The sequence below is a fragment of the Cydia pomonella genome, chromosome 11, assembly GCF_033807575.1.
Source record: "Cydia pomonella isolate Wapato2018A chromosome 11, ilCydPomo1, whole genome shotgun sequence".
In the NCBI taxonomy this organism is placed as follows: domain Eukaryota; kingdom Metazoa; phylum Arthropoda; class Insecta; order Lepidoptera; family Tortricidae; genus Cydia; species Cydia pomonella.
This window is the reverse complement of record NC_084713.1, coordinates 11986436-12014182: the sequence shown is the minus strand read 5'-3', so window position 1 is coordinate 12014182 and position 27747 is coordinate 11986436. Positions and strand designations below refer to the sequence as shown.

The 27747-nt window shown below is 35.2% G+C and overlaps 1 protein-coding gene and 2 long non-coding RNA genes across 3 annotated transcripts in view; 1 reads left to right on the top strand and 2 right to left on the bottom strand.

The window, feature by feature from the left end:
* Positions 1-1371: 1371 nt before the first annotated feature.
* On the bottom strand, positions 1372-7814 carry LOC133522849 (uncharacterized). Its single transcript, XR_009800142.1, has 2 exons — positions 5001-7814; positions 1372-1880 (listed from the first exon to the last, which is right to left on the bottom strand). It is a non-coding gene; the product is annotated as an uncharacterized LOC133522849 (long non-coding RNA).
* A 132-nt stretch (positions 7815-7946) lies between these two features.
* LOC133522848 (uncharacterized) overlaps positions 7947-27747 on the top strand; it is a 49572-nt gene continuing 29771 nt past the window's right edge. The window contains exons 1-2 of the mRNA XM_061858312.1: positions 7947-8140; positions 16568-16629. Coding sequence (XP_061714296.1) covers positions 16573-16629 — 57 coding nt within the window. The 5' untranslated portion in view covers positions 7947-8140; positions 16568-16572. The remainder of the gene's footprint in view (positions 8141-16567; positions 16630-27747) is intronic.
* On the bottom strand, positions 25221-26321 carry LOC133522850 (uncharacterized). The gene is made up of 2 exons (XR_009800143.1): positions 26267-26321; positions 25221-25731 (listed from the first exon to the last, which is right to left on the bottom strand). It is a non-coding gene; the product is annotated as an uncharacterized LOC133522850 (long non-coding RNA).

Below are 27747 nucleotides of genomic sequence, written 5' to 3'. Positions count from 1 at the left end.
TTCTCACCGTACTGGTTTTATGTCTAACTCTTTCGCCGTTGAGGCAATCCGTCTCTGGAATTCCCTCCCTCTCTTTATTCGACAAGCCCCAAGCAAACCCGTTTTCAAACGACTACTTCGCAAGCATCTTCTGTCAGAAGAACTTAAATAAGGTTCACCATCATGTATATGTACATAATTATATGTATTAGTCTATCTTTTATACGTTATATAAGTAGTAGTATTTAACTATTTATATATTTTTAATATTATTTGACTTCACGTTTAATTTTTTCCTTATTATTTGTTATTATTGTTTCCTGCACCAACATACACAAATGTCTCTGTTTGACCCAATGGTTGACTGGTAGAGAATGCCTTTTGGCATTAAGTTCGCCATTTGTACATTTTTCTTTATGTGTGCAATAAAGTTTAAATAAATAAATAAATAAAAATAAGTACATATAATTATCCACATAGCAAATAAAATTTAATTTATCGCAATATATCTACAAATTTACGTTTGTTTTTTTTATTTATTTATGTTTTTTTTATTATTCGGGTCGGCAAGGCGCTTTTAACTCCTCTGGAGTTGCAGGCGTATATAGGCTACGGACACTGCTTACCATCAGGCGGGCCGCATGCTTGATTGCCACCGACGTAGTATAATAAAAATATCTAGACAGTACATGTATGTATTATTATGTACTATTAGTTATTTTATTTTACGTTCATGAATTACATTTATAAGTAGGTGTCAAAGCTTAACAATAACAAAGCCACGGATAGACTTGGGACAGTTGTCTCAGGCCACGCGTGTTGCCAGCGCCAGAGTTGACGTTGTGTGAAGTGCCGCGACGTTGCGGAACATGTTGGGCGACATTGCGCGCCTTACATGTCCGACATGTCCCGCGAAGTCCGACAACGTCGCGGCACTTCACCTGACGCCGCTGGCGACACGTGTCGTGGGACAATTGTCCCTAATTTATCCTTTGCTTTTAAACTAACAGCAAACCTTAAATAACTTAATACACAAATAATGAGGGAAGTATGTGCAGTGGCAATGCACTTTTGTCTGAGGAGATGCCGCGTGGCATGATTGTTCCTTGGCTCATACTGAGCTGATCTATTGCCTTAGCCCCGAGATTTACGCTTGGTAGTTTCAGAGAGGGGAGTTTTTGAAATTGGCGGCGCTTTTTTAGATCACACTTTCCAAAAATGTTACTAGCAATCTTGAGGATTTTCTCTCGTGGCTTAATCGATTTGAATCCTTAAAAAGAGATACCAACCAATCCTGTATAATGTAAATTAACACTTATACCTAATATTAAAAAAAAATGCGCAATTTTATTTTTTAGGGAATTCATCGATTACTTTTTTTGTTAAAACCAGGTTAAAACACATACAACAAATTAAAATCTTGCGCGGTCCTGAACACACACATCCATCTCTCTTACGCTCAGTAAGAGTGAGAGCACGAAACTACGGGGCCATAAGGCTTGTCATCAAACATATGTTTGGAATTTTGTATCATGATTGATCATTGATTCCATTATGATTTATTTACTTCTAATCACAAACAACTGAACCGTATCGACGTCATCAGTCGAAACCGAAAGGCAAGTATACTAGGCATCATAATGGTTGACCATCACAAATAGATTTTTAAAATAAGGATTTTCCTCAAAATGTAAATAAACGTGGACGTTGTAATATTATTCTGCTAACATTATGTTATAAACATCAAACCTCGATTAAGTTACGGAAATCCCAGAACGGTACATTATTTACGCAAACGAATTATAAAATATTCCACGCACACACAAGCGACATGCTTGAACGAATATCTGAGATCGATCCAACAGTTTAAACAGATAAGGTAGGTATTAGGTATGATCATACTTATCGTCGGTGCGAATAAAAAAATCGCTGTGTTTTTTTATGATTTTTTGATTATTTCATATTTTAATTCCTTTTTTAATTCCCCGTCGACCCATTAAACACTTTTTTTGATATCTTTATTAGTTTAAAAAATAACTAATTCCGCTATGTGCTCGCAGAACAAAGTTAGGAAGAAAAAAGTAGCTATGTGGTATTTGGCACATAGCGAATTTAAATGCACTGTTTTCCGTCGAGGGTCATGGCAATATGTTGCACATGGCGAATTTTTGTGGAGTGAATTACCTACCGTAGTCCTCATTTCCCTCTCTGGATATTAAAATTATTGAAAATATTTTGACACTATTTGTTGGATATAAACCACAGCTCTGCCCCTACGTTAGAATTATTGTGAATTTCTAATTATTATAAGATTTAGGAGTATTTAAAAAAAATGAAATCTGTTTATTTGTTTCTGTCTGTTTGTAAATATGTAGGTACCCTATTTGTCACATTATTTAAAAAAATAGAAAAAAGTCAAACTTAGGGGTATAGATATGGTTAATATACATCAAATTATTTAAACATATTTTACAAAATATCAATATCCAGAGAGGAACCGACCGTCCCCTTTTCTCTTAGGAATTTAAAGTTCCACCCCAAGTACCTCTTAGATACGTAAAATTAATAGCTGTATGATTCCAACATCAACACCTAAAATTTCTAAATGTAGATTTGTGGACCCGTGGCTAGAACAAGTGCCTGTTGTCCCTAGTCATTTGTAGACGAGACAGTATTTGGACATATATTGAGAGAACCTTTTTGGGGTCAGTTACACGTAAATTATTTATTGAAAATTTAAAAGAAAAGAAAATGACTAGTTTCAAACCGAGGAAAGATGAATGTGATCCATGCATAGGCTATAAGGAAGATAATGTACCCCAAGAAATCTACGATTTACACATTCTTCAACGGTTCTAGTAGTCACAATGGACATGCAAAGTGCCCTTCCCTGCCCTAAGCTCTTGGTGTCTGAGCAACAAACTGAACGATGAACAGAAAACTACATGCCCTATGTCAAAAAAGATAAAAAATATCTATGAATATATATGTATAGCATGAAAGACAAGGCGGTGTGTTTGCAACTTGTTTTGTGACTGAACAACATAACATAATGTTGTATAACATAACACGACTTCTTCTTCTTCCTCTTTGTCCTCGCCTTGTCCCATTTCAGTTGGGGTCGGCTCTCCTAATCAATCTTCGCCGGGCCATTCCATCCTGGGTCGTCTGTGGATCTAATTGGGCTAACTTTAGATCTTGGTTTATTTTAGATGTCCACGTGTCTCGGGGCCTGCCTCGTCCGCTCGGTCCGGTTTCAATGTCAAGCACTGTTCTCTTTTGGGCGTCTCATTCCATGGCCGTACCACCTGAATCTCCACTCACATATTTTCTCCGGAATTGGTCTTAAATACTCGGAAAGTATGTACTCGTTTCTTAGTTTGTCGAGCAGAGTAACGCCTCCTGTAACCATCGCAGCATTTTTATTTCTGCTACGTGCAGTTGATCTTTCTGCTTCTTTTTAAGGGGCCAACATTCCGCACCAAATAGCAAGGCTGGTCTGACCACAGTCTTGTAGACTTTTCCCTTTACCTTTTTCTCTCCACTTTATCCATCCGGTGCTGATGCGATTCGAGACGTCGGGTTCTATGGTTCCATCGCTTGCCAGGATAGAACCGAGGTATTCAAAGGACGCAACCTTTGATAGAGGAGTGTCCTGCATATGTATGGTTGCGTTGCTCGGAGACTTTGAAAAGTTACAGTGCATGTACTCCGTCTTATTTCTGCTTATTTCCAGTCCAGCATTTTTCAGAGTTTCTCGCCACTGCTCTAGTGTTGACTCCAGTTCTTTCAGGTCTTTACTAGCAAGTACTATATCATCCGCATACAGAATGTTCCATGGTGTTTTTTTGGATATCAACAGTGAGGTAGTTCATAAATTAACACGACACTGCTTATAAAAAAGTTTACGTCATATCTGATGGTTGTTCTTCCTAGCAAAAGAAACAAAGTCTTGAGCATTGCTTTGTCTAATTTTTTCGGCTTCTTCGAGTACCTATAAAAATTGAACAACTCATATTGGAGAAAGGCCACACTATGATGGAAGTTGACAGTGTCCAATTTGAACCTAAAATGTATTAATTTAACATAATTCAAACCTCCAATTTATTCAACAACTGACTAGGTACATAACCTGCATGGGGCACGCAAGGCCTACTCAATCTTACAATTATAAATTATTTAGATCCCATATTTTTTTATTATTATGAAACTTTGCCACATAGTTTCTTGAGTATTATGCCTGATAAAAACAAAATGCGACAAACCGCCACATTCAAGCTCTTACCACAACGAAGACATGAATAGAATGAAGCTAATGAACCAGTAGGTACCATATTATACTCGTCCAAATATTATATAAGTACACAAAGATTACCATTACTTTTACGATAATCTTAATGTGTAAAAAATGTAAATCAACTTGAGTTTTTATTATAATAATATTATTAAATACTAAAAAAATGAAGTGTGATTGGTTCAATGATTTTGAATAAGAATACGGGATTTCTTAAAATAAATATAAATTATATATATAGGTACCAGGTATCTGGATTTATTCCTCTAATTTGAGTATATATCTTACATTTGTTCTGACAGTAATGATACTTTTACTGATTTAAGTAAAAAAGGAAAACTTCACTTGTAATTAATAACTAAAATACTTTAAAATGATAAAAATCAAGCAACAAAACTTGTATTAACTCATTATAATATCCGCTATGTAACATCTCCTGTGCTACAGAACGTTGGCAACAAATCGCCATGTATCAATTTCGCACATGACTATTTTAAGTGAACCAAACTTAAATCGCTATGTAGCCAAATTCTGGTTTTTAATTCCTATAATAAATTACTAAGAAAAAACTGTTTGTTTTCTTCATGTTTACCATGTAAAAACTATAGATCGTTTATATAAAAAATAAAGGTGTAACAAATATGTTACGTACAGAGAAATAAACAGTTTTTTTCGTCTCCTGAAAAGTAGCTCTAAAACACATAGCGATTTTTTAATTCGCACCGACGTTATGCATGTTACCTATTTTTTAATACTACGTCTGTGGCAAACAAGCATACGGCCCGCCTGATGGTAAGCAACCTCCGTAGCCTATGGACGCCTGCAACTCCAGATGAGTCACATGCGCGTTGCCGACCCTAACACTCCGCACCCTCGTTGAGCTCTGGCAACCTTACCGGCAGCAACACAACACTATGAGTGTCGTATACATAATTGTTAAAGTCAAGATAAATTCCTATTTAATCAATACTACAATGAAAGTGAGCTTGTTATTTAAAATTAATTGTTTTCTTGGCTGAATTACATTTTCCGTAAGTTTTTACATTAATTACTTAATACTCATTTTTAAATACAATATCTCAAATATAAAAAGTCTGCCAAGAAAACAATTTTAAATAACTTACTTTCATTGTAGTACTGATTAAATACGAATGTATCTTGAAAATAAATATTTTACCACTATAATATAAGTTTGTGTGTGTGTTTGAAGCGTTTTACCACGTGTAACTATATTTAACAATAATCTCATTTGAATTGGCAACTTCTTTGACCTGGCATCTGACATTAACAGCTCCACAAACATATTACTTGACAACCTCGCTAAACGTCGACCGTCTAAAAAAGCTCCGGCAAACTATATGTCATGATCTACGTTATAGCAGTTTATTTCGATCGTCGATGAATTTATTATAACAAAAAACTGTAAAAACAATGAACATTTTATAGGGGGTTTTCAGGAGGGGTAGTGGGGCGAACAGCATCACTTTACAGCCCGGCAACATCAGGTTTCTTGAAGCCTGGGAGACCTACTACAAGGATCAGAAATCAAACTGCGGTCTAACATTATGCATTCGACACTCTTCTAGAGATCCTGATCTACTAGGGCTTCATGATTCAGCTTTTATATTAACTGGCCTGTAATTGACTGATAAATCCGTTAAAATAAAGAGTGTAATTTAATAGAAAATTGGATCAAATCCAAATCACATTAAATTAATGTTATCTTTATACAGAGTAATTACTTAAATTTGGTTACATTTAGCACAATGAAATATAATTTGAGTCTAATGCAGGTGTTAAATCGCGCTCTCACACATAGCCTGCTCATATAGGACATCAGAGACAAAAACCAATATTATGTACGTCATTGCGCTCGCTCTCGAATAAAACGTAAGTCCTCGACCCACGCGTCATTTAATTTTAATTATGCTATTCGTCTGAAAAAACCGGTTTAAAGCCATAACAGTGGGATTTTCCTTCCAATCAAAAGAATTACTATATATACGGACCTCGTATTTGGGTATATTTTAATAAACTGTGACCTTATACGGTAGGTCAAATTACTTTCAATATCAAAATGGTATTCCAAGGCATCTCTAGTTTTTGTAATTATTTTTAGTTTTATTTGACCCTCTCAAAGACATCACTAAATTAATTTCCATGGCTGAATGGTATTTTTAAATGTACGAGTAGTTTTGTGCCTATGAAACCAGTCAGGCAATTTCTAACAGGCCAGTTCTAGATTTTAGTTATTAGATCCTGATTTAGATACTGATCTCTCAGTCTTAAAAGTGACATTTCTTCTACCAAAAACGTGAATTATGACACTGACAGATCACTATCAGTATCACATTCGATGCCGCGTTACTGTCAGGTGGCGAACGTTTAACACTCATATTATCTAGGGCCACTTGCACCAATCACTAACCCCGGGTTAACCTGTTAAACCTGGACTTACTATGGTTACGAGTACAATTTGACACTGGGTTAACAGTTTAACCGGTTAACCCCGGGTTAGTGGGATGATGCAAGTGGCCCTTAGGCAATTGCCAGTGACAGCGCTCGCATCAAGCCGCAGCAGTAATGCCGCTACAGTAATGCAGCTGCAGTTGCCATCGGAACGCCGCCTTTGGGTGTCTGTTTTAATACGCATAAACCTATAGGGAACGTGCATGAACTATAGAGGACAACACAGGGGCCCCTGTTTATTGGCGTGAAGTGTAAATGACAAGTTTAAGCTGACACAATATGGCAGAACCTATAATGTACAAAAAACGTACGTAAACTGTAGAGGGCAGCACTTGCTTTGGCGTATTGTGTCAATTTACAGTTATATTTCCGATTCAGATCACCCTCCAAGACGCACAGCCCCTATAATGGATATGCGCTGTTTGGAGGATAATACTTTTGAATAATTTAGGTGCTACTCTCTTTAGTAGTAAGTAAAATACAATACAATATTAATGTATAATTTGTAAAAATATACTTGTATACATGATTTACCCGAAGTCAAAACATATACTTATCATATATTTTCATGCAATCAGGTAAATACCAAAATACCTTACAGATTTTATCTATTTCAATTTAAGAGCTGTGCTCTTTTTGTCAGTGCAGCTTGGTGAAGTTGTCTCCACCTCGGTCGATCAAAATAATATTCTGCGCCACTTGCAAAATCCCACTAACCCGGGGTTAAGCGGTTAAATCGTTAACCCAGTGTCAAATTGTACTGGACGTAAGCATTATAACTATTCTAACTCATCATTATTCTATTCATGGTAACTGGTCTATGTTCCTTTAAAATTAATTTGTAGTTTTACATGTTATGTAAAATGTATAATTATTGGTGCAATAAAAAATATTTACTTACTTATCTCCAAGGTTAATTAATCCCGGGTTAGTGGGATGGTGCAAGTGGCGCTTAATGAACTAACAATAATTTTGGCGACACAACATTTCTCTACCGCTTCACCAGTTCCGGTATAAGAACATCAATGTTAAACTATAATAGAGGCTTATAAAGAGACTCGAAGTATGAAATGTTATGATTTCTCCGCTACGCGTATAACCCAAAAACAATAACGAAAAATTGTCGCAGGCTTTCCTCTTAAAAGTGGGACGCATTGCAAGTTTTCATAGAATTTTGGTATACTAGTGGTGCAAACAAACGCAACCGGTCCGCGTTCTGATGAACAAAGCCGGAGCCAGAGTGAACGGCACTAGCTACTCGCACGCATTCAAAAGTAGTTTAATCCGCAAAGCCTCCCTTGACGCACGCGACGTACGAACTGCCTAAACTATTGTTTTCGAAAAAAAAATTGTGTGTACGTTGTGTTCATGTTAAGTGGATAGTGTTTGACTTATAAGGTGAGGAGTTACATTTTTATATCTTTTACTTTTGTAGTTGAAAGATTTGTAAGGCTTTTGATATTCGAAATAAAAATAATATACCACAACTAAATAAAAAAATATTTTTTACTCTTCGGCGCAAAAGTAAGGAGTAGGTGTAGGTATACACTCATACATTAGGTTTTTTTTTTTAATACGTCGGTGGCAAACACGCATACGGCCCGCTTCATGGTAAGCAGTCTCCGTAGCCTATGTATGCCTGCAACTCCAGAGGAGTCACATGCGCGTTGCCGACCCTAGCAATCCCCCCCACCCTCGTTGAGCTCTGGCAACCTTACTCACCGGCAGGAACACAACACTATGAGTAGGGTCTAGTGTTATTTGGCTGCGGTTTTCTGTAAGGCTCTAGATCTGGAATGATATCCGCTGTGCTGTGCCCTACCACACAAAGCGAGATGACATTGACAATGCCCATAGCTCTCTTTTGGGCGTAGTTTAAGGACGTACCCGGGTCCGTTTTATGGCCATTTTAATAAATAAAAAATAGAAACAATAAATATAGGTACATAATAATGATGATAGTAATAATGATGGTCCCGGGTTCAAATCCTGGCAAGAGCATATATTTGTGTGATGAAGCTTACTGTGGGACTTAGTCAATTTGTGTAATAATGTCCTATAATATTGATTTATTTATTTATAATCCTGAAAACCCTGGAAACCTGATTTTTACTTATATATAATAACTTTATTTCAGTACGAATTAAGTTACTTGCGCTATGATCATAAAAAGTTCATCAGTACTTTTAATCGAAAGCCACCAAAATGATATCTTGCAGTCGGGATAGCATTATTTTAATATATAAGACACTTAATTATTATTAAATTTAATAAGATAATTATCTTCCATGCAAGTTACGATACGATTTGTTCATTTTGTACGCGTAGGGGAGAGCGGGATAATCCCGGACAGGGGATAACTGAGGACGTTCATGTTTTGAACGATACGGCACCTTTCACCCCCCATGACCGCCTTCAGGGAAATGCCCTTGGCACATTTGATGCTCAAATAAACGTCGTGACGGGAGGCTGCGAACCTGCATCAAGCTAGGTGTCATTTTCGTGAGGTTTCATGTACAAATACATATGTTTTTAATTGCCTGTGCCTGCAAACTTCATTTGAGTGATCTTTAGAGCTATGAAATTGTTATATAAACTATATGAGCATCATCCCAGAGAATGTTCTTAAATAGATATTAGCTTTATAAACAGCTAGGGGACACTATCACTTGTGTATATCCCAAACCAACGCTGTTATCCGTATTTAACCTACGGGCAATGGAGAATTGCGGACAGAAAGGGTTTTGTATTATTTTAAAAAAATGCTGATTAGTTACTAATAATTACCGATGGTGCAAGACCATTTTTAAAGATTGATAACAAAAGTATAATTTAAGATAAAATGAGATGGCTCACTAATCATTTTGGATTTATTCAATGATGACCTTAAGTATCCGCAATTCACCCACTCTTCTCTACAGTAAAGGTTACATTTAGATTGCGATTGCACTAGTGCAGTTACCGTAACGCTTCAGTTTGAACAATTCATACTTATTGCGTTAAGGTTACATTAGGGTTGGCTTGTACTTACGAATATTTAAGTACATAGAATGGCGGTCTACGAATATTGTTCGCCATTGCCCGTGGTTAAATACGGACAACAGCGTTGGTCTGGGGTATAAACACGCGACAGTGCCCCCTAGAGATTTATAAAGCTAATATCTATTTAGGAACACATATAGCGTATAGTATATCAATTTAAATAATTATTATTATGTTTCCAATGCCACCCCGTATAATGTTGTTACTTCGTTGTTCCTCGACAATAGCTAGTGATGCCATATTAATATTCAAAGCAATACTGCACTGTCGCTGGATATGATTAGCTTTGTGGGTGAATACGGGAGTAGAGATTCCTGTATAGTGCATACACATCTATTTACATTGTATGCATGATACGATGAGTAAGACATGGTGAGGTAATAGGGATGGTGAGTAGGGTTGCTAGAGCTCAACGAGGGTACGAAGTGTTAGGATCGGCAACTCTCATGTAGATATTACTCTGGAATTGCATGTGTCCATAGGCTACGGAGACTGCTTACCATCAGGTGGGCCGTATACTTGTTTGCCACCGACGTAGTATTCAAAAAATGTAAATTAAAATTGATTAAACTCTGTACTCTGTACTCCCTAGGGAGTTATAGCTCTTTTTTTTCACAATCCATAACTCCCGCGGGAACAAAATAGGCCCTTGTCCTTCAGTACACCTGCATGAAATAAGATCTTTTTCGAGCAAGTGTGATGAAAAATAATTCATTACTCGCAAAATAGGACAAAAGCGAATTATTAGTAGATACCTAGTTTAAAGCTTTAGGTACCTATCCAATAAAAACGTATTAAAACAAATTTCATAATAAAATAAACAAATTGAAGTTTTCTTTGGCATTCCTCGAGGCATTCCCATCGGGTAATACAAATATAGAGCCAATAATAATAAATACGAGTAGAACTACAGGTGGTCCAACATATTAAAGCTTCGATGTACAATTTTACGTTCATATTTCCCCTTTGGGTAAAATTATACATGGCCATGTGTACTTGGCTAATCCCTTCCGATTTGAATTACCCCATTTAAACCGCAAGCCGATGTTTACCTTTATTTGAATAATGAAAATCAGCGTATCTCTTCCAAAGCCATAATTTCAATCTATGTAAACTGTAAAGTAGCAAACTTGGTGGTATCGTAATTTCACAATTTATTTTTTCTTATAAATATTGAATGGGAGCCCAATTCATAATTATAGTTAGAAGTTTAATTTCAGTGAAAAATGTTATTTTAATTCCTGCAGTAGGCTGTTTAGAATTAATACACTTAAAAAACAAGCTACTTCTTTACATTGAATATATTTTACTGTGCAGTGACTTTAAAGCTACGATCACTAAAATTTGCTTACATATGTATGCCCGTGAACGCTATGCAACTATTTAATTCTATATAGTATTCCCCGTGATACTACAGATATAATTATTAGACAAACGGCTGTCGGTCTTTCAATCTTTTACCTCCATTCTGGTCTGCCGGACTTTGAAAGAAATGAATACTTATTTGTTATGATTTTTTATACATTGTCTAACAAACACTTTTTTCGTTACTTGATTGCTGTAAAGGATCTTACATATACGAAATCTATATATATGAGTTCGTCTTTCACGTCTCTAAAACCTGGCCAGGTATTTTAATTTTAAACTAATTAACACAAAAGTTATGACCAGAAAACCAGTTTTTTGGACCAATTTTTTTCAACTTTGATGCCAAATATTTTGAAGACAATGAACTTTGAACTACTATTAATAATACAATATTGCTTAAAGCCGTTGCTGTTAGTATGATAAGCTACAAAAAACAATAGAAAACTAAGGGATTCAGATCGAAGGTCATTTGCACCAGGGAGCCCCTTAAAGGAATTTGCTTTGGGATATGGGCTCTATTCCGAATGCTGGTCAGTGTATCGCCCCAATACATATAAAATCCCGATCTGTAACAATTTATGTAAGTACTGTTTGTGTAATGATATCATTTGGACGAACTGCGTATTGGACGCACAGCTAACAAATCCTACCGGACGTCTGCACTTCAAAAAAAAATGTAAATTTGGCAGGCGTAGCTGCGCCACTACAATGTGCTATATACAGTCAGCGCGGCTAGCGATACAAAAGTAAGTTTCCAAAAACTTATTGTAACAAACCAGGGATTGAGTCCAGAATGACGGCCGCTTGAACCAATGCCTACTGCTTAAACTTAATTCATGCTTGATAGGGGAAGTTAAATAATACACTTTTGTGACATGGGTTAACGCCTGGTTAGACCGGTTTTATATTACTTCTGGGTTTGCTTTTAATGCCAATACGGTTTTATGCAAAAACAACCTTCAAACAGCAAAAAAATCATTCAAGTTCGAATTGCACTAATAGCGCTCCGATGGTTATTTCCTACGAACACAGATTTTAAAAAGTTATTTCAATCAACAACAACTGTCTATTTATTACTATTACCAAGATACAGCCTTGTTAAGATAGGACAGACGGACGATGGAAAGTTAGTAACCGGGCCCTGTTTCTTTCCTTCATTTACAGAACCCTAAAAACGTGTTGCTATTAAAAGTTGTACAAAAATAAGCAAAACAAACATGTTTGCACACTAAAACTGGCTTTTAAATAAAATATCAGTAATAATTAGAATAAAAAAAATTGGAGATTTGAGAGAATTAATTCAAGTACGCTAACTATTTATTAATAGTATTATAAATGTGAAAACACTAAAATAATAAAAACACCTTTAAATTAAATAAAGTTAAACCAACATTCAGAAAATATTATATAAAGTTAAATTTAAATACATAAGACGTGCACTAAGCACTGACATAAATAATTAATAAATAGTCGATTAAAAATGATTCCATATTACATTTGTGATAGGTAAGTTGCATTGGGACAGTTTTGGCCGAACGTTAATTAGAATTGACAATTAACCATTACACATTAAACCGTAAACCGTAACGGATGGGTACAGTTCACAGTTCAATTTGTAATGGTTAATGGTCAATTCTAATTAACGTTCGGCCAACACTGCATTGGGATAACTTCAAAAGCGGTATATTTTCGAAAGTACCCAATATCTACTAAAACAGAAGCACTTCATGATTTAGCAATACTTATGCTACTTCAACGCTCACGAAGGCAGTGTTTACTATTTCTACAGCTAGTTTATTATTGTATATGTACATTTTTTTAAATTATCGCGTTTTCGAAGTTACCCCAATGCACCTTATACTTGGAAAGAAACTTGTGATCATGACTGAACAAAGGACAATTGGTAATAAAATGAAAAAAATTGGTATCTACATCAGTATTCTAATTAACTAAATAAAGAAACAAACTAACTACTTAAAGACATAATCTGTTGTCACGACGACGATGTAAAGACGATGTTTTGTATTAGTAATTACTTAGCTCGAAAATATTAATTCTGCGTAAATTAATATTTTCTCATTGCCATGCCACCATGGCAACTCCCACCGGGCAGCTTTTAAAACCCTGATTTTATTGTAAATACATTTAATTAATTGAATCTGGCGTTACTTTGCAGAAATCCATAACAAACAAACAAACAAAACAAAATATTTCTTTGCTAATCAGCTAAATAATAACGTGCTAGTCAATTGGTGCTAACCCTTTATACTTATTTTATTTGCGAATTTTTACATGCAATTAATGTCCTCACCCTCCATCGCGAAAATAAATACACATAAATATAAATAGAGGAGAATTCCAAAATCTAGTTATTAGGTCAAATAGGGTGTCATTTGAATGGGCTTGACTTGCACAATAAAGTAATTTGAAGTTTTGTCACTTTTGAACCTTAATGTCATTACATGGAATCTTAAAGTGACAAACCTTCAAATTTCGTGACTGTACATTCGAAATAGTATATTTCGATGCTAGTGCGGAAAGTATGTCATTACTTCACGAGTACCGAGATATCTTGCCACGAGCCGTAGGCGAGTGACAAGACTCGGGACGAGTGAAGAATGACATTTCCGCACGGTTATCGAACGACGTTTTTTAATACAGTTGCAAAAAAATAAGTTGTAAATATAAAATATTATACTATTATTACCTAAGTATCATTATTTACGATTATTTGTGTATCGTATATTTAAATTGTATAAAAACAATATCGAATATTGCCTTTGGAAACTTAAAATATTCTTGCAGTAAGAAAAACGCCTCTGCTTTGACAGGCGTTTCGGCAGCTATTCCGTTCCATTTAGACAACTTATTAATAACGGTTTTTCAATATTCAATATTAAAAAATATACGTGTTATAATGATGAAGAGGTAAGTAATAAAATATGAAATATGCTTCTATTTATTATTTTTACATTAACAGTAGGTTTTTATGTTGATTATGACTTTTAAAGGAAACTAACATTAACACTCATCAATAAGCAGTAGAAGAATTGGAACATGTGGAAAAATAAAAAGCACTAGTTCGCGAAATGCAATTTTCCGCACGCTAAACAGCTACGTAAAGTAGCACTTTTTGAGCAACTGTATTAAAAACATTTTTTTACAGTATTAAAAAAATTGCATGAAGTAAAATGGAAAAAAATACCATGGTCAGTTTGTAATTAAAACTAATGGTCAGTGAGCTTAGCCGCGGATGGACAGACAGACGGATATGATATAGTTTCGCTATAAGTTTTCCACGGAACCCTAAATATCATAAGCATAGAGAATATTCAGCTAAGCCACTTGCAAGTTTATGGCACAGATAAAATGATGCAAGAGACATCAAGACGAGTGAAAGTGATAGTGACGTCACATTACGAAGTTGATGTAATCAAGAGTAAATAAATATTGTGACATGACGGAGATGATTAATAGAGTTTGATGGCCAGCAAATAATCTCACCATTTATTTAAATGATTACCTATCATAGTAGTGCAGAGTAACTACTATACTTTTTATAGTTCTAATCTTTTTTTATATTTTTAACCGACGTCAAGATTTCAAAAGGATGAGGTTCTCCATTTGATCGTATGTTTTTTATGTTTGTTATTTCATAACTCCGTCATATTTCGGCCGATTTAGTTTATTTATTTATTGTAAGTATATACATTAAAATTGATCCCGTTTTTGTCAAAACGCAGTTATGATGAAGAGATCCATAAGGAATCGAGGGAAATCCTCAAATCTTGAAGTCATCCATATAGTGATTTATGTATGTTCATCAACAAAACAAGGATTTTCATTGAAAAACTGGCATTTGATGAAATGGACCTGCTGATGATGACCAGAACGGAACTCTTCAACGACGCATAGTTCGCGTTTGGCGATTTCTTCTCTTTGTTATGTTTGTTAAGGAAGTTAGGTTTTCAAGCTCGAGTTGGGATGATGGATTTTATGAGGAACTGAGATAACTCCTCAACTCTTATAAGCATACATATAGATATTTTTTCGTTGAAATCTAAAAACCAAGCATTTGCATTTAAATAATGCTATTTGGTGAACTGCTCATGAAGATCAGAATAGAACTACTTTAAGAAAAAAGATTTAGAGATAAAAACTTGAGGCTAATTTTAATTGTTATGAGATGCATTATGCTTGTTAATAATTTAAATAGCATTTCAAACTGTTTGTATTACTATGGATTTCCGCAAAGTAACGCCTGGTTTTATTAATTACCTACATGTTTTGTGATGACGGTTTTTTATATAAATACATATTATTGGGACATTCTTACACAAATTGACTGAGTCCCACGGTAAGCCAAGAATGCTTGTGTGGTGGATACTCAGACAACGATATATATAATATACAAATACTTAAATACAGAGAAAAAGCCCATGACTCAAGAACAAATATCTGTGCTCATCACACAAATGCCCTTCCCGGGACTCGGCTTCATAGGCAAAGTCACTACCTATTAGGCTAGACCGGTCATAATGTTATATTTCAAATTATTACGAAAAAAATTGTCTGTTACGAAATATTTTTTGTAAACTGTGTGGCTACCACCAGTTCTGCATTGACAAAAACGCTATCGAGAACGTAACTTACTTTCTATGCATCTCGCTTGGACGCGCATATAAGTGCAGAGAGATGTATAGAAAGTAAATTACGTTCTCGATACCGTATATGTCAGTTTTCATATTGCCAGTGACTCATGGTACGGGTACTGTTGTCAGTGTGTATATTTTTACTAATTTTGGTAATATTCACCTACATTTTGTTACATAGATCTTATTATTGTGTACAAGTCGATTAAAATGTAACCTTTGTCGGGCCACACAAACCGAAATCCATTGACATCATGACATCTCATTCATTAAAATCTACTCTATTGTTTTGACACTACTCTCTTGCACGGATAAACTATACTGACGAACATAACGCGGATACCTAATCACCTATACATTTTTTTGATACATTTTGAACATATACACTTCCATTGTTTTTTTGGCTTTACCGTAAAAAAAGTTTATCTGCATATGTAAATAATACCTATAACATTAAAATATGAACGTAATGATACAATAACAACCTACGTGAAAAACTCAACTTGTTTAAAGAGTTTGAAATTTATATCAATGATTTATTTTTATTAAAATTATAAATATGGGTATTTTGTAATTAGTTAATCTAGTATTTCGTAGGTTTTATCTAATCAATTTACTTTTAGCTTACGTAGGCCAACGATGCCAGAAAAAAGTTTGTGTATATATAATAATAATGAATATAGCTAAAAATATAATTTTATACGTAATTTATATTTGGTAAACAACGACTTTTAGTTTCTAAAATATATTAATTCTATTACAGGAAAGATGGGGTTCTCAAGCACAACAGTTTTATTGCTGGCTATAGCTTCACAAGTATTTACGGTAAGTAATTCATAACTTATACCTAAGTAGGTAAACTACCTACATGTAACAGTGACAGGTCGTCAAGCATTTTGGTTGGAAAAACCGGAGTATTAACGTATGTTATGTACGTATGTATGTTTCTATTTTTCTAAGTGCTAAGCTTAAATAAGGGTAGCTGGTGAAAATCGCATCCTATATATCCATATAATTAAAAATAATATAATGAATTCCGCCACAATTGTATGCAATAATTTAACCGTGGGCTATTTAAAAGTATTTGCTGTTTGTAGCCCCAGTATCTTGTAAATAAGTAGTCTGAGACTGCGACGGTTTTAAAACTATAAATATTTCTTGCTACCTGTCCTAAGTTCGACCTAGTTCAGCGAAGCTTAATACAAAACTGGCGATGCACGTTCAAAATAGGAAGCCAATAGGAATTTTTGTTGCACCGGCCGAATATTAGCACAAAATATCGGGTTGACTCGTTGGTCGAATATGCTAAATGATGTATTGAGATTAAATTTGAATATGTATTTACACTGCACATGCTTCGCTGTGGATGTAAGTAGGTACTGGTGTCATCTATAAGTTATATTAAATGTAAATAGGTTGGATGGCATGTCTTACATTTTATTATAAAAATATAATAATAAATAAATACATATTTGAGGTCAATCATTCACGGCTCGACCTAGCACCAAACTAAGCAAAACGACTATGGGTACTACTAGGCTACGATAGTATACATACTTATATAGATAAATACAAACTTAGATACACAGATAACATCCATAACTTACGAACAAATATTCGTGATAAACATACAAATAATTGCCCTATGTATATGTTTTCTAAATTATCTAATGCATAAAAAGTGGGTAGGTTAGTCTATCATATAAAATACAAAATGTACAACTACTAATTTTAACAGATACATTATAACAACGCAATAGTTTCCGAACAAAAGAGTAATTTTACATGAAATATATTCATCGTGGATTAAAAAAATTAAAAACTGTGCCTGGGATAATGTATTCGTAAATATATTCAAACTTTCCATATTTAATTTACCGTGTTTAAAATGGTATTTACTACTCGTACAGGTGTTAACGAAACGAATTTTTCAATAAAGTTCGGAAAATGCAAAGCATTTACTGCATCCAACGTTGCCTTATATTGTGTAATATTTTCAAGTTTCTGCTATACCCGTTACTCATGTTTAAAGACGTTATATGATTGCATACGAGCTTTGGGTACTACATCTCCGTGAGAAAAGGAAGCACCGCCCAGGTGTACTTATTACGTAACGTTTTGAATAACTACTTACGACGACCCGCTTTGAAAATTTGACACTGATTCGAAATTCAAAGTTGTATGTACCGGTGTCGGCATTATTTTATCCAAAGATTTATTGGAGGATCCAACTAGATAACATGGAACGATTGAAAGGGTAATAGATAATTTAGATATCTCCACTTCTAGCTGTCAAGTTGAAAATGAGTTAAAACGGAACCGTAAAAGTTTTCTTAACCTACTTTTACGGTATTGAAGCCATTTGAAACAAAAGAATTCTTTCAAAGATTCCAATTTTAGATTTTCAACTTCACTAACTTGAAAAAGTATTAAAGGAATTTAAAAGTTCGAAGATTCCCTAAGCGATAACATTTAAAGCAGTTTTAGAAAAAAAAAACATTTAGTTTGCTCAATCATTTGTTTTTTGTTTGAGGTTATTGCTTCGATATAAGTATTTTCGATCTGCTCGTGTAAGACAAACTTAACGTTGACATTGATTGCATGTTTAAAATTTTAGCTGAATGACGCTGGTATGAAATAATTGTTAGTATAGTATGGCAGTACCCCAGTAATGTAAGTGTAAATAAATTCGATTTCCAAACGTGACGTACGCGTTTGCGTTTAGTCTCATTTTGTATTGGATTTCGAAAGAGCGCGTCAAGCGGGACGTTTTGGAAACTCATAATCCTATACAAAATGAGACTTAACGCAAACGCGTTCGTCACGTTATGATGTCGATCAAAGTTACACTAGGGGTACTGAACTATCACAAGGCATCACTAGTAATTAACAACCACCTTTACAAAAAAATCGAGTTAGAAACTATGACAGATATTTTCTCCCCTAACAAACATCAAAGACAAGTCATTTTGTTGTTCGTGATACTTAAATAATAAAAATGAATAATGCATAATGTGTTTTGGTACTCCATGTTTACAATGTCATTCATGTTTGGAATATAATCATCTTTCGATATGTTGGGTAGGTACATTATTTATTATACTGCGATTTTTATGTGCTGAAACATTTTAAAATTGACATGTAACCACAAAATCGGTCGTTGGCATATAATTTATACGAATAAGAGCTAGTACATTAATTAGATCTGAAACTGCAGATTTGTTTTTGTAGGTGTAGGTAGACCTACTATACTAAATAATCTGCAGGTTCTCCTACTGTTAGCGCGCTTCATTGGCTTGAGAGAAAGGTGAAATTTACTTATAAAACAGAAAATGTACATTGTATGGTAATACGTTTTAAATGAATGTTTTTGTGATCTATTTAAAAGGTACATCACTGGAAGAATCAGTATAAGTACATTATAATCGACCTTTGTTGCGCAACATAAAAAAAAACATGTGCCAAACAACAAGGCATGTAAATTTTACTAGGTATGTAAATAAGATACTTAATATTTATGTATGTTTCGGTTTATGTATCATGTGTCAATCTCAAGGGTAGTAGGTACCTACCGTTGAGAAATAGTATATTGTGTATTAAGGGTAGTAAACAAGAATTTATGAATGAGTCTGAATTGGAGCCCGAAGGCGAAGGCTAGGGCTTAATTAACACGAATTCGTTATCCCTGTACCGCCCGTGGCATACACAATGTATTTCATCTATCACACTTGTGAGAATAAAAGGGAATTATATAAAAAGCCTAATTTTGTAATTAAGGTTTTTATTTCCCTACCCTATTTCCTTGAAAACAAAATTGTTAATTTAACTTGGCGTACTGTACAGTTGACGCCACACGCTGCGTAGGTATATCGTACGCACGCTGCGGCGCATGCTGCTATTTTCCTATACAATTTGATGCTGTACGCCAAGTCCTATGAGCTAAGCGTAAATCGTTTAAGTATCCATAAATATACACCGTGGGCTTGTAAGACCCGACAGATTTTAACCACGGATTCCTGAGCAGCAAAAAATTTTTTGAATTTTTCAAAGCACAACATAAGTTGTGGTCAAATTCAACAAAAAAAATTGCAGTACCAAGTAGCAGTTTTATGTAGGTATCCAGAGGTATATATGGTTTAAATTTCTCTATTTCTGATCCTTCTGTAATTATTCTAGCACAGCCAATTGCATACGGTTTTCCCGCTACTGAAGACAAGGATTTATCTAACTAGTGTACTCGTATGTTAATTCAGATGTTCCTTCCGACAGTGAGTGAATTTTACAGAATCAGACTTTAACACAGTTGTAATAAGAGTCAACGAGATCCGCTTGTCGCATTGTTGTTGCTGCTAGAACAGGAAATGCGTCATAACATGTATCATTAAATGAAGTGTGGTAACACCCGGTATAGTTAACATCTAAGACCTGTGTTTTATAATAATCGCAAATATATGGATCATTTATTTATATACTGAGTATACTGACGTCTTTAGTTTTTTTCAGAACGTAGTGTTATTACGCAGGTGTGGAGGTCGAAGAGTAACTACCTAACTACATACATACTATAATCATGTAATCTTCACATAATAGAATATTAATCGGATATTATTTACATACATGTCCTTATGTTATAAATGCAAAAATGACTGTCTGTCTGTACGTTATGTTTTAAGATGATTTTATTAAGAAAACTTAACCCCATGGAGGTGTGAGTAGGTACATAGGTTACTTACTTTTCATCACACTTGCTCGAAAAAGTTCTTATTTCATGCAGGTGTACTGAAGGACAAAGGCCTATTTTGTTCCCGTGGGAGTTATGGATTGTGAAAAAAAAACTATAACTCCCCCTAGGGAGGGAGAGAGGTACTAGTAGTAAAGGGCTATTAAATTAATCAAATTATTTAATTGATTGATTATTGATGTTGTAAATGCAAAAATGACTATCTGTCTGTACGTTATGTTTTAAGATGATTTTATTAAGAAAACTTAACCCCATGGAGGTGTGAGTAGGTACATAGGTTACTTACTTTTCATCACACTTGCTCGAAAAAGTTCTTATTCCATGCAGGTGTACTGAAGGACAAAGGCCTATTTTGTTCCCGTGGGAGTTATGGATTGTGAAAAAAAAAACTATAACTCCCCCTAGGGAGGGAGAGAGGTACTAGTAGTAAAGGGCTATTAAATTAATCAAATTATTTAATTGATTGATTATTGATGTTGTAAATGCAAAAATGACTATCTGTCTGTACGTTATGTTTTAAGATGATTTTATTAAGAAAACTTAACCCCATGGAGGTGTGAGTAGGTACATAGGTTACTTACTTTTCATCACACTTGCTCGAAAAAGTTCTTATTTCATGCAGGTGTACTGAAGGACAAAGGCCTATTTTGTTCCCGTGGGAGTTATGGATTGTGAAAAAAAAAACTATAACTCCCCCTAGGGAGGGAGGGAGGTACTAGTAGTAAAGGGCTGTTAAATTAATCAAATTATTTAATTTTAAACATAGCAAAAATATTTAATTCTAAATATTTTTGTTTTAAACTATAACTTCCCCTAGGGAGGGGGGAGGGACTAGAAGTAAAGGGCTGTTAAATGAATCAAAGAATTAAATATGTTTGTTTATGTTTAAAATTAAATAATTTGATTCATTTAACAGCTCTTTAAAATATTTTTATATAATTTTTAAACGAAAAGGCGATATAATAAAATTAGGTTTTAATCTTAATTTTTAAAAGCACCCCTATAAATGTTAAACTTTGAACAGTTTATTAACAAGCCCCGTTTATTATACTGTAATTAATTTTGGAAGAAGCCAAATACAAGGAACGTAATTTAGCAATTTTAATAGTCTATGACTCGTTAATATTCGGATATCCGATTATACAGGTAAACCTGCCGTAATTGCGTTGGCAATATCCCATTGTGCAATAATAGATTAGACCTTGGCGTAAGTAATTATTTTGTGTATGCATGAAAGATTATGAATGTCATCAGGCAGTACCCATGACATTACCGAAATAACAGAATGACATAACATAACATTTAAACGTCACAATATTTGACTCCACATTTCCAATAAAGTGGACAACAGTTATGTTGTTTGTAAATGTATATAGCTATCAATAAAATTTTGCTCAGTACAGAGACGTTTACCATAATTCCAACTTAATTCCAAAATAAGTCAGAACAGAAATAAATCCTCAACAGTATTGTCATGTTATTAAAGGTTAGATTTGACAAATGTGCGCATCATCGTGGATGGCACGAACTATAAGTGTCCCCATTTATCCATAAAAAAACAGTTTTGGTAAAGTATGAAATCGAGTAACAAAACTATTCTACACTCAATGAAATGCCAGTGAGTGTAGAATAGTTTTGTTACTCGATTTCATACTTTATTTCGTTTCTAATCCGTAATGACAGATTAGAACAGGTCAAGTTGTATGAAAATATTGAAAATTTCCGTATATATGGGTACCTGCATGGAACTGTTTTCATTGATCATGTTTATTAGCAGTAATCCGCTCATGTTTCATTCATTTTGTTCCGCTTACATGCGGTTTTTCTTCGTGTTCATAATTAATAACATTTTAATATGTAAAATCAATGTATTTATAGTATTTTATGCAACAGTTGTATAAGAAGGGTCAAAAAAGGCGAGTGGCGTGAGTTACAATGTGAGCCGGAGCCGAAGGCGTAGGCGAACATTGTAAAGGAATACGCCACGAGAATTTTTTGACCTACTTATACAACGTTGCATACAATATTTTTCCTACGAGTCAACAAAAATAAATCTTAATTTAGGTAAACAAATTACAGCAAAAGTATATAGCCAAGACGCGCGAGCATACCTTGTTACGCGCCCGGCCCGCCCCGGGCCGCGGCCGGCCGGTCGGCGACACCTCCTCGTAACTCATGAGGCCCTGGTACTTGCTACTTGCTAAATTAATTTTTTGGACAGTTTTTTCTCAATTTTGGCCACCGTAGCCTACGGAGACTAACAAGCAACGCTAAGCGGTCTTCGTAGTCTATGGGTGTTGCTATATTACGGGTGTCACATGCATGTTTCTGACTTATGAAGTAATTATTTTTACTATGCAACCAAATGAATATTTTGGAAGTTTGTTAGGTTGGTAGCCATTAATCGCAGTAACGTTATAGCTTATAAAAGCACAAGAGCTTTTATGAGGAATAGACAATATAGACTTTTCTTGAAACCTTTTATGTATGTTCTTATATTCGTGTTAGTGAATGCATAAATGACAGATAACAGTAGAGGAGTAGGAAAAATTAATATTGCAATTCAGCGGGGTAATTCTGCCAGCCTCTACGGTACCTTGCTGAAGGGTGAATTTAGGTTTAGGGTTTTTTATTATTATTTGTATGTCTTTCACATCACGGTACAATGATGTTCCGAGCCTTTGGAAGGCGTGCGCGAAGCCGAAGTCAACACGTAGAGCCCTTTTGACACTTTAATGAAATGTAACGGGTACACTACATTTTATTAACGCTATTATAATTTAGTTACATTTAAGTTTTGATACAATATTTATTTCTTTTTTAATATATCAATAAATAAAGGTATTAAATATCGCCACGGAAGTGCCAAAAATATTTATACACGATCTTATTGCTGATACATTAAGGTCTATGTACATATTTTTGGCACTTCATACGGGTCGATATTTAATACCTTAAAGGTGACAGTCCATTTCTGACCGCAGCTGCACTACTGCTCCGACATTACTGCAGCGGCCTGATCGTGTCGGTGTTATTGTCAATTTCCATAGTAAAATCAATGACGGTACCGACTGCACGTACTATGGTAATTTTAACGTATTTCCGACCGCAGCTGCACTACTGCTCCGACATTACTGCAGCGGCCTGAATACGTCAGTGTTATTGTCAAATTCCATAGTAAAATGATGACAAGACCGACTGCACGTAGCATGGTGATTTTTAGTGTTTCGTGTACATACGACCGCAACTGCAAACCGCACGTCAAATCTTTACAGAAATGTCTTTGGTCACAGATATTAGTAGCTCTAAGCAAAGAGGATATAACCACTACAATATAAGGAGTTTATTACACCCGTGGATAAACAACCCCGATAGTTTCTGTGTTTCGCGGTAGTTCCTCTGTATCTTGGCGTTGCTCTTATTGTTTTTGTTTAATGTTTCCTGATAAATTCATTTTGCCTACCTTGAAAATCTTAATTTGAAAATCGTATATTTGGCTCTCTATCGTTCTTGCCCTTTCGAGCTTATAGCTGTTCTCGGAAAACTACGAAAAAAGGAAAGAACTGTTTATTTAATGAATTTATCAGGTAACTAATAATAGTGAAAAAACTGGAAAACTAGTTCGCCTTTGTATTAATGATGAGTGTTTTTTTCCTGTTTTGTGTTCATTTTTGTACAATAAAAAGTTTTACTACTACTACTACTAAATTACAGGACGCACTTATGTGTTAGAATAAGATTGATGTAGGTATGCTAACCATTATCGTACAATTATGTACACATAGCATAAAAATGTGACAACATAATATTTCTATGATGATTCTAATACTGAACGGAGTGGTCGTATGCAATTTCCTCTCTCTTTCCTCTTTCTCTCTTTTTCCAAATTTTGACTGAGAAAATGTTTTGAATGAAATAGCTTACTCTGTATCCTCTATATTTGTGTTAGGATACTACGAAACCACAGTAGATTACATTTTTTAGTGGCAACAATGGTCGCGCACTGTGCGGCTTAAGAGGAATTTCCTCCCGCGGGCGCCCCGGCTTTAGTATGAGCTCCCTGCCGAGGTTTTTCTGAAGGTCTACAGTAGGGGTTCTTGAAAAAAGAAGTGTACAGGTTTTTAAAGGGTCGGCAACGCGCATGTATCACTTCTGGAGTTAAAGGCGTGCTTAGGAGTTTCAGTGACGCTTATATTTAACAGGATTAATTACTGAATTCTCGCTGACAGTACCGTGGCACAGTGAATTTGGCGTGATAAAATGTGAAAGTGTCGTAATATCATATTATATACACCGTGGGTTGGTAAAATCCGACAGATCTTAACCACGCATTCCTGAGGATCAAAAAATGTTTAGTAAAATTCGGAAAAAAAATGTTCAAAAGCCATTTTCTGCACACAGCACGTTATTTATTTCTACATCTTGGCGAAAAAAAAAAACATTACAACGAAGAAGTAAAGTTTTCTTAATTCATCTATAGATCAAAATTGCGAGTGTTTGTTCTTTTTTAGTTGAGTAATGTTTGTCAAAAGGTATGACTAAACCAAGTCACATAGAGGCAGCGCTGCAGCGAAAAAGGCGTTTTTCACAAAGTTATAGCAGAAACAAATTTTCGCATTATCTCTGAAAGAAGGCCGATTACAGAAAATTTGTATGATATTTTAGCCTCTAAATGCGATTAAGAATACAACTTTAAAACTATCAGGTTTTACCAGCCCACGGTGTATAATATCGTGACACTTTCTCACTTTGTCATTTCAAAGCCATTTTTGAGATAAAAGAAGCAATAATTCAGTTGTATTACCTAGAAATACAAAAGGCAAAGTTGTTGTTTAACACCTCATAGTAGCATATGGATACTCAAACGTAAGAAAAATTACAAAATTGAACCACAAGAGAAGCGACAGCGGTTTTAAAATAAAATTGTATTGACAGTTGCGGGGACTTCAAGGCATGAGGGTTAAACAAACTTTGCTACAGAGCGCAACACGAATTTATTTTATCACACCATCACGAGGAAAATATTTATTATTCCAATTAATTTATTAAATATTCTTTCTATCAGCCCCTTGGCTAACGTAAATAGCTTTCTTCATAAAGGATTTCTTGTCTCGCCCATCAAGTTTTATATGGTCTAGTCATACACTGTATCTGCCACGACCACGAGTGCCGTCGCCCATGGACACCTGCAACACAAGAGCGATTATAAGATTTAAATTTGTGCTTTAGTTTGAAATAGGAAACTGGACAATATTAAGTGTAAATTGCGTAATTATAGCTCTTACAAATCAATTTATTCGTTTATTCTTTACTTTTAGGTAACTAATGAAAGATTGGTTTAATATGAAAACTCAGAAAGATAAATCTGTAATATTTTGCTAACACTGAACGACTGCATTGGAGAATTTATTTTGTCGCATCGCCATCTCCGAAACCCACGAATCCCTTTGCAAAAATAAAGTAAACCCGGGATAAAAGAGCCTACCTAGCTTTTTGAGGGGACGTTTATCGCAGACTTCTACATCCAGGCGGTACTAGGCCACCAAAAACGTGCAGACACCACCGGCTGGATTTGGCTGCATCACGTGATGCAAGTGGATCAAGTGCGCATACCGTATCCATCACGAGCAACATGAGTCCCGCTCTCGTCGGGTTGCTGTGTGCAGTGGTCACGCATTTAGTCAAGAGGATGGGGAAGATAATTTCAAAATGTTAACTTACCTTAAGTGAAGAAATATTTCTCCTCTGCATTCATTTAATTCGAGTAATTTGGTTGTAATTCTTCAATCTGAAGTTAAATTGTTATTCATTTAATCGGCAAACAAACGATCACCAACAATATCTGGTTTTTTAATAATATTGCGTAGCTGCCTTCGACTGAATGTGACTTTTGTAGAAAGGCAAACTGTTTTTCGTTTTCGTGTACCATGTAGCATTATCGTCACTTACTTCTTCTCGTAAAAAATACAAATAAGTAAATTAGTAATTTTATTTATACGTCTGACAGTGACATTATTCATTGACTTTGGCAATCAACTGACGAACGCTGCCGCGACTGCACGCCGCAAACAGCAGCAGTCGGCCGCTGCAGTAATGTCGCACCAGTAATGTCGCAACGGTAGTGCAGCTGCAGTTGGAAATGGACTGTCACCTTTACTGTACACATAATAATTTTACTCAATTGCATTTACAATTTTTATAAACCGAGCAATCCAACACCTAGCGAATGCACATAATAATTAGTATGATTACGTAGCGGACTTATTATTCATATAGCCTTCAGTGGCGTCGCGTCAAACAGGATATATGTGCAAATGAGCTTGCTCGATATAAATTAAAGCATCCTACACATACCATCCTACCAACCATCGTTATCAACTTATCAGTGATGGTGAGTCCATGAAATTTGATTTCCACCAGCTTGCCTAATTTAATCCAATAGAGCACCATATCATAAATATTAGAAATAGGGATGTATACCTACATCTCCATGAGTGGGTTTATTCAATCTATTTTTGTAACATCGAAGGAATTGAGTTCCCTCAACAACCCGTATTAGGCTTATCTCTTCCTTTTCTTAGCTTTTCTTGGTACTCTCAAAGAGCAGCGCGGGAACTAGCTATTATAGAAAAGGGATTATCATCTCACTTTTAACTCAAAGGCGAAACTCGGTTTGATTGGGATTTGTCAAATTTCCTCATGACTTTCCGTCACTGCACTTTGATTATAAAGGTGACATTCCGATAGCAATCACAACTGCATCACTCTTGCGACATTAGCGCTGCGACGCGGGCGCGCCGATGTTAATTTCTTTGATAAAATTAGTGACGGGTTGAACGTTCTAATCGCAACAGTAATGCGGCTACGAACGTCACTAATTTTATTTAGGAAATAAACAGTGGCATCGCCCGTATCAAGCTTGCAAGCGACCCAATGCAGCTGCAATTGCCTTCTGAATGTGGCCTTAAAGGTACCCTTCGAATTTAGATTACACCAGCATTTTTGACAGAAATTTTACAAATCCAGGCAGCAACATTAATTTACATTTGCGGCAGTACGAGTAATGCAGTCGACAGCAATAGCAAAGCAGCCTAGGCGTAAAAAAGGTAATAGTAGCTCAAAATAGATTATTATATTGTACTCGTACCTACCTATTTCCATTAAAAAGTCATCTTAATTGTCCTTATTTCTCTTAGTGGTTA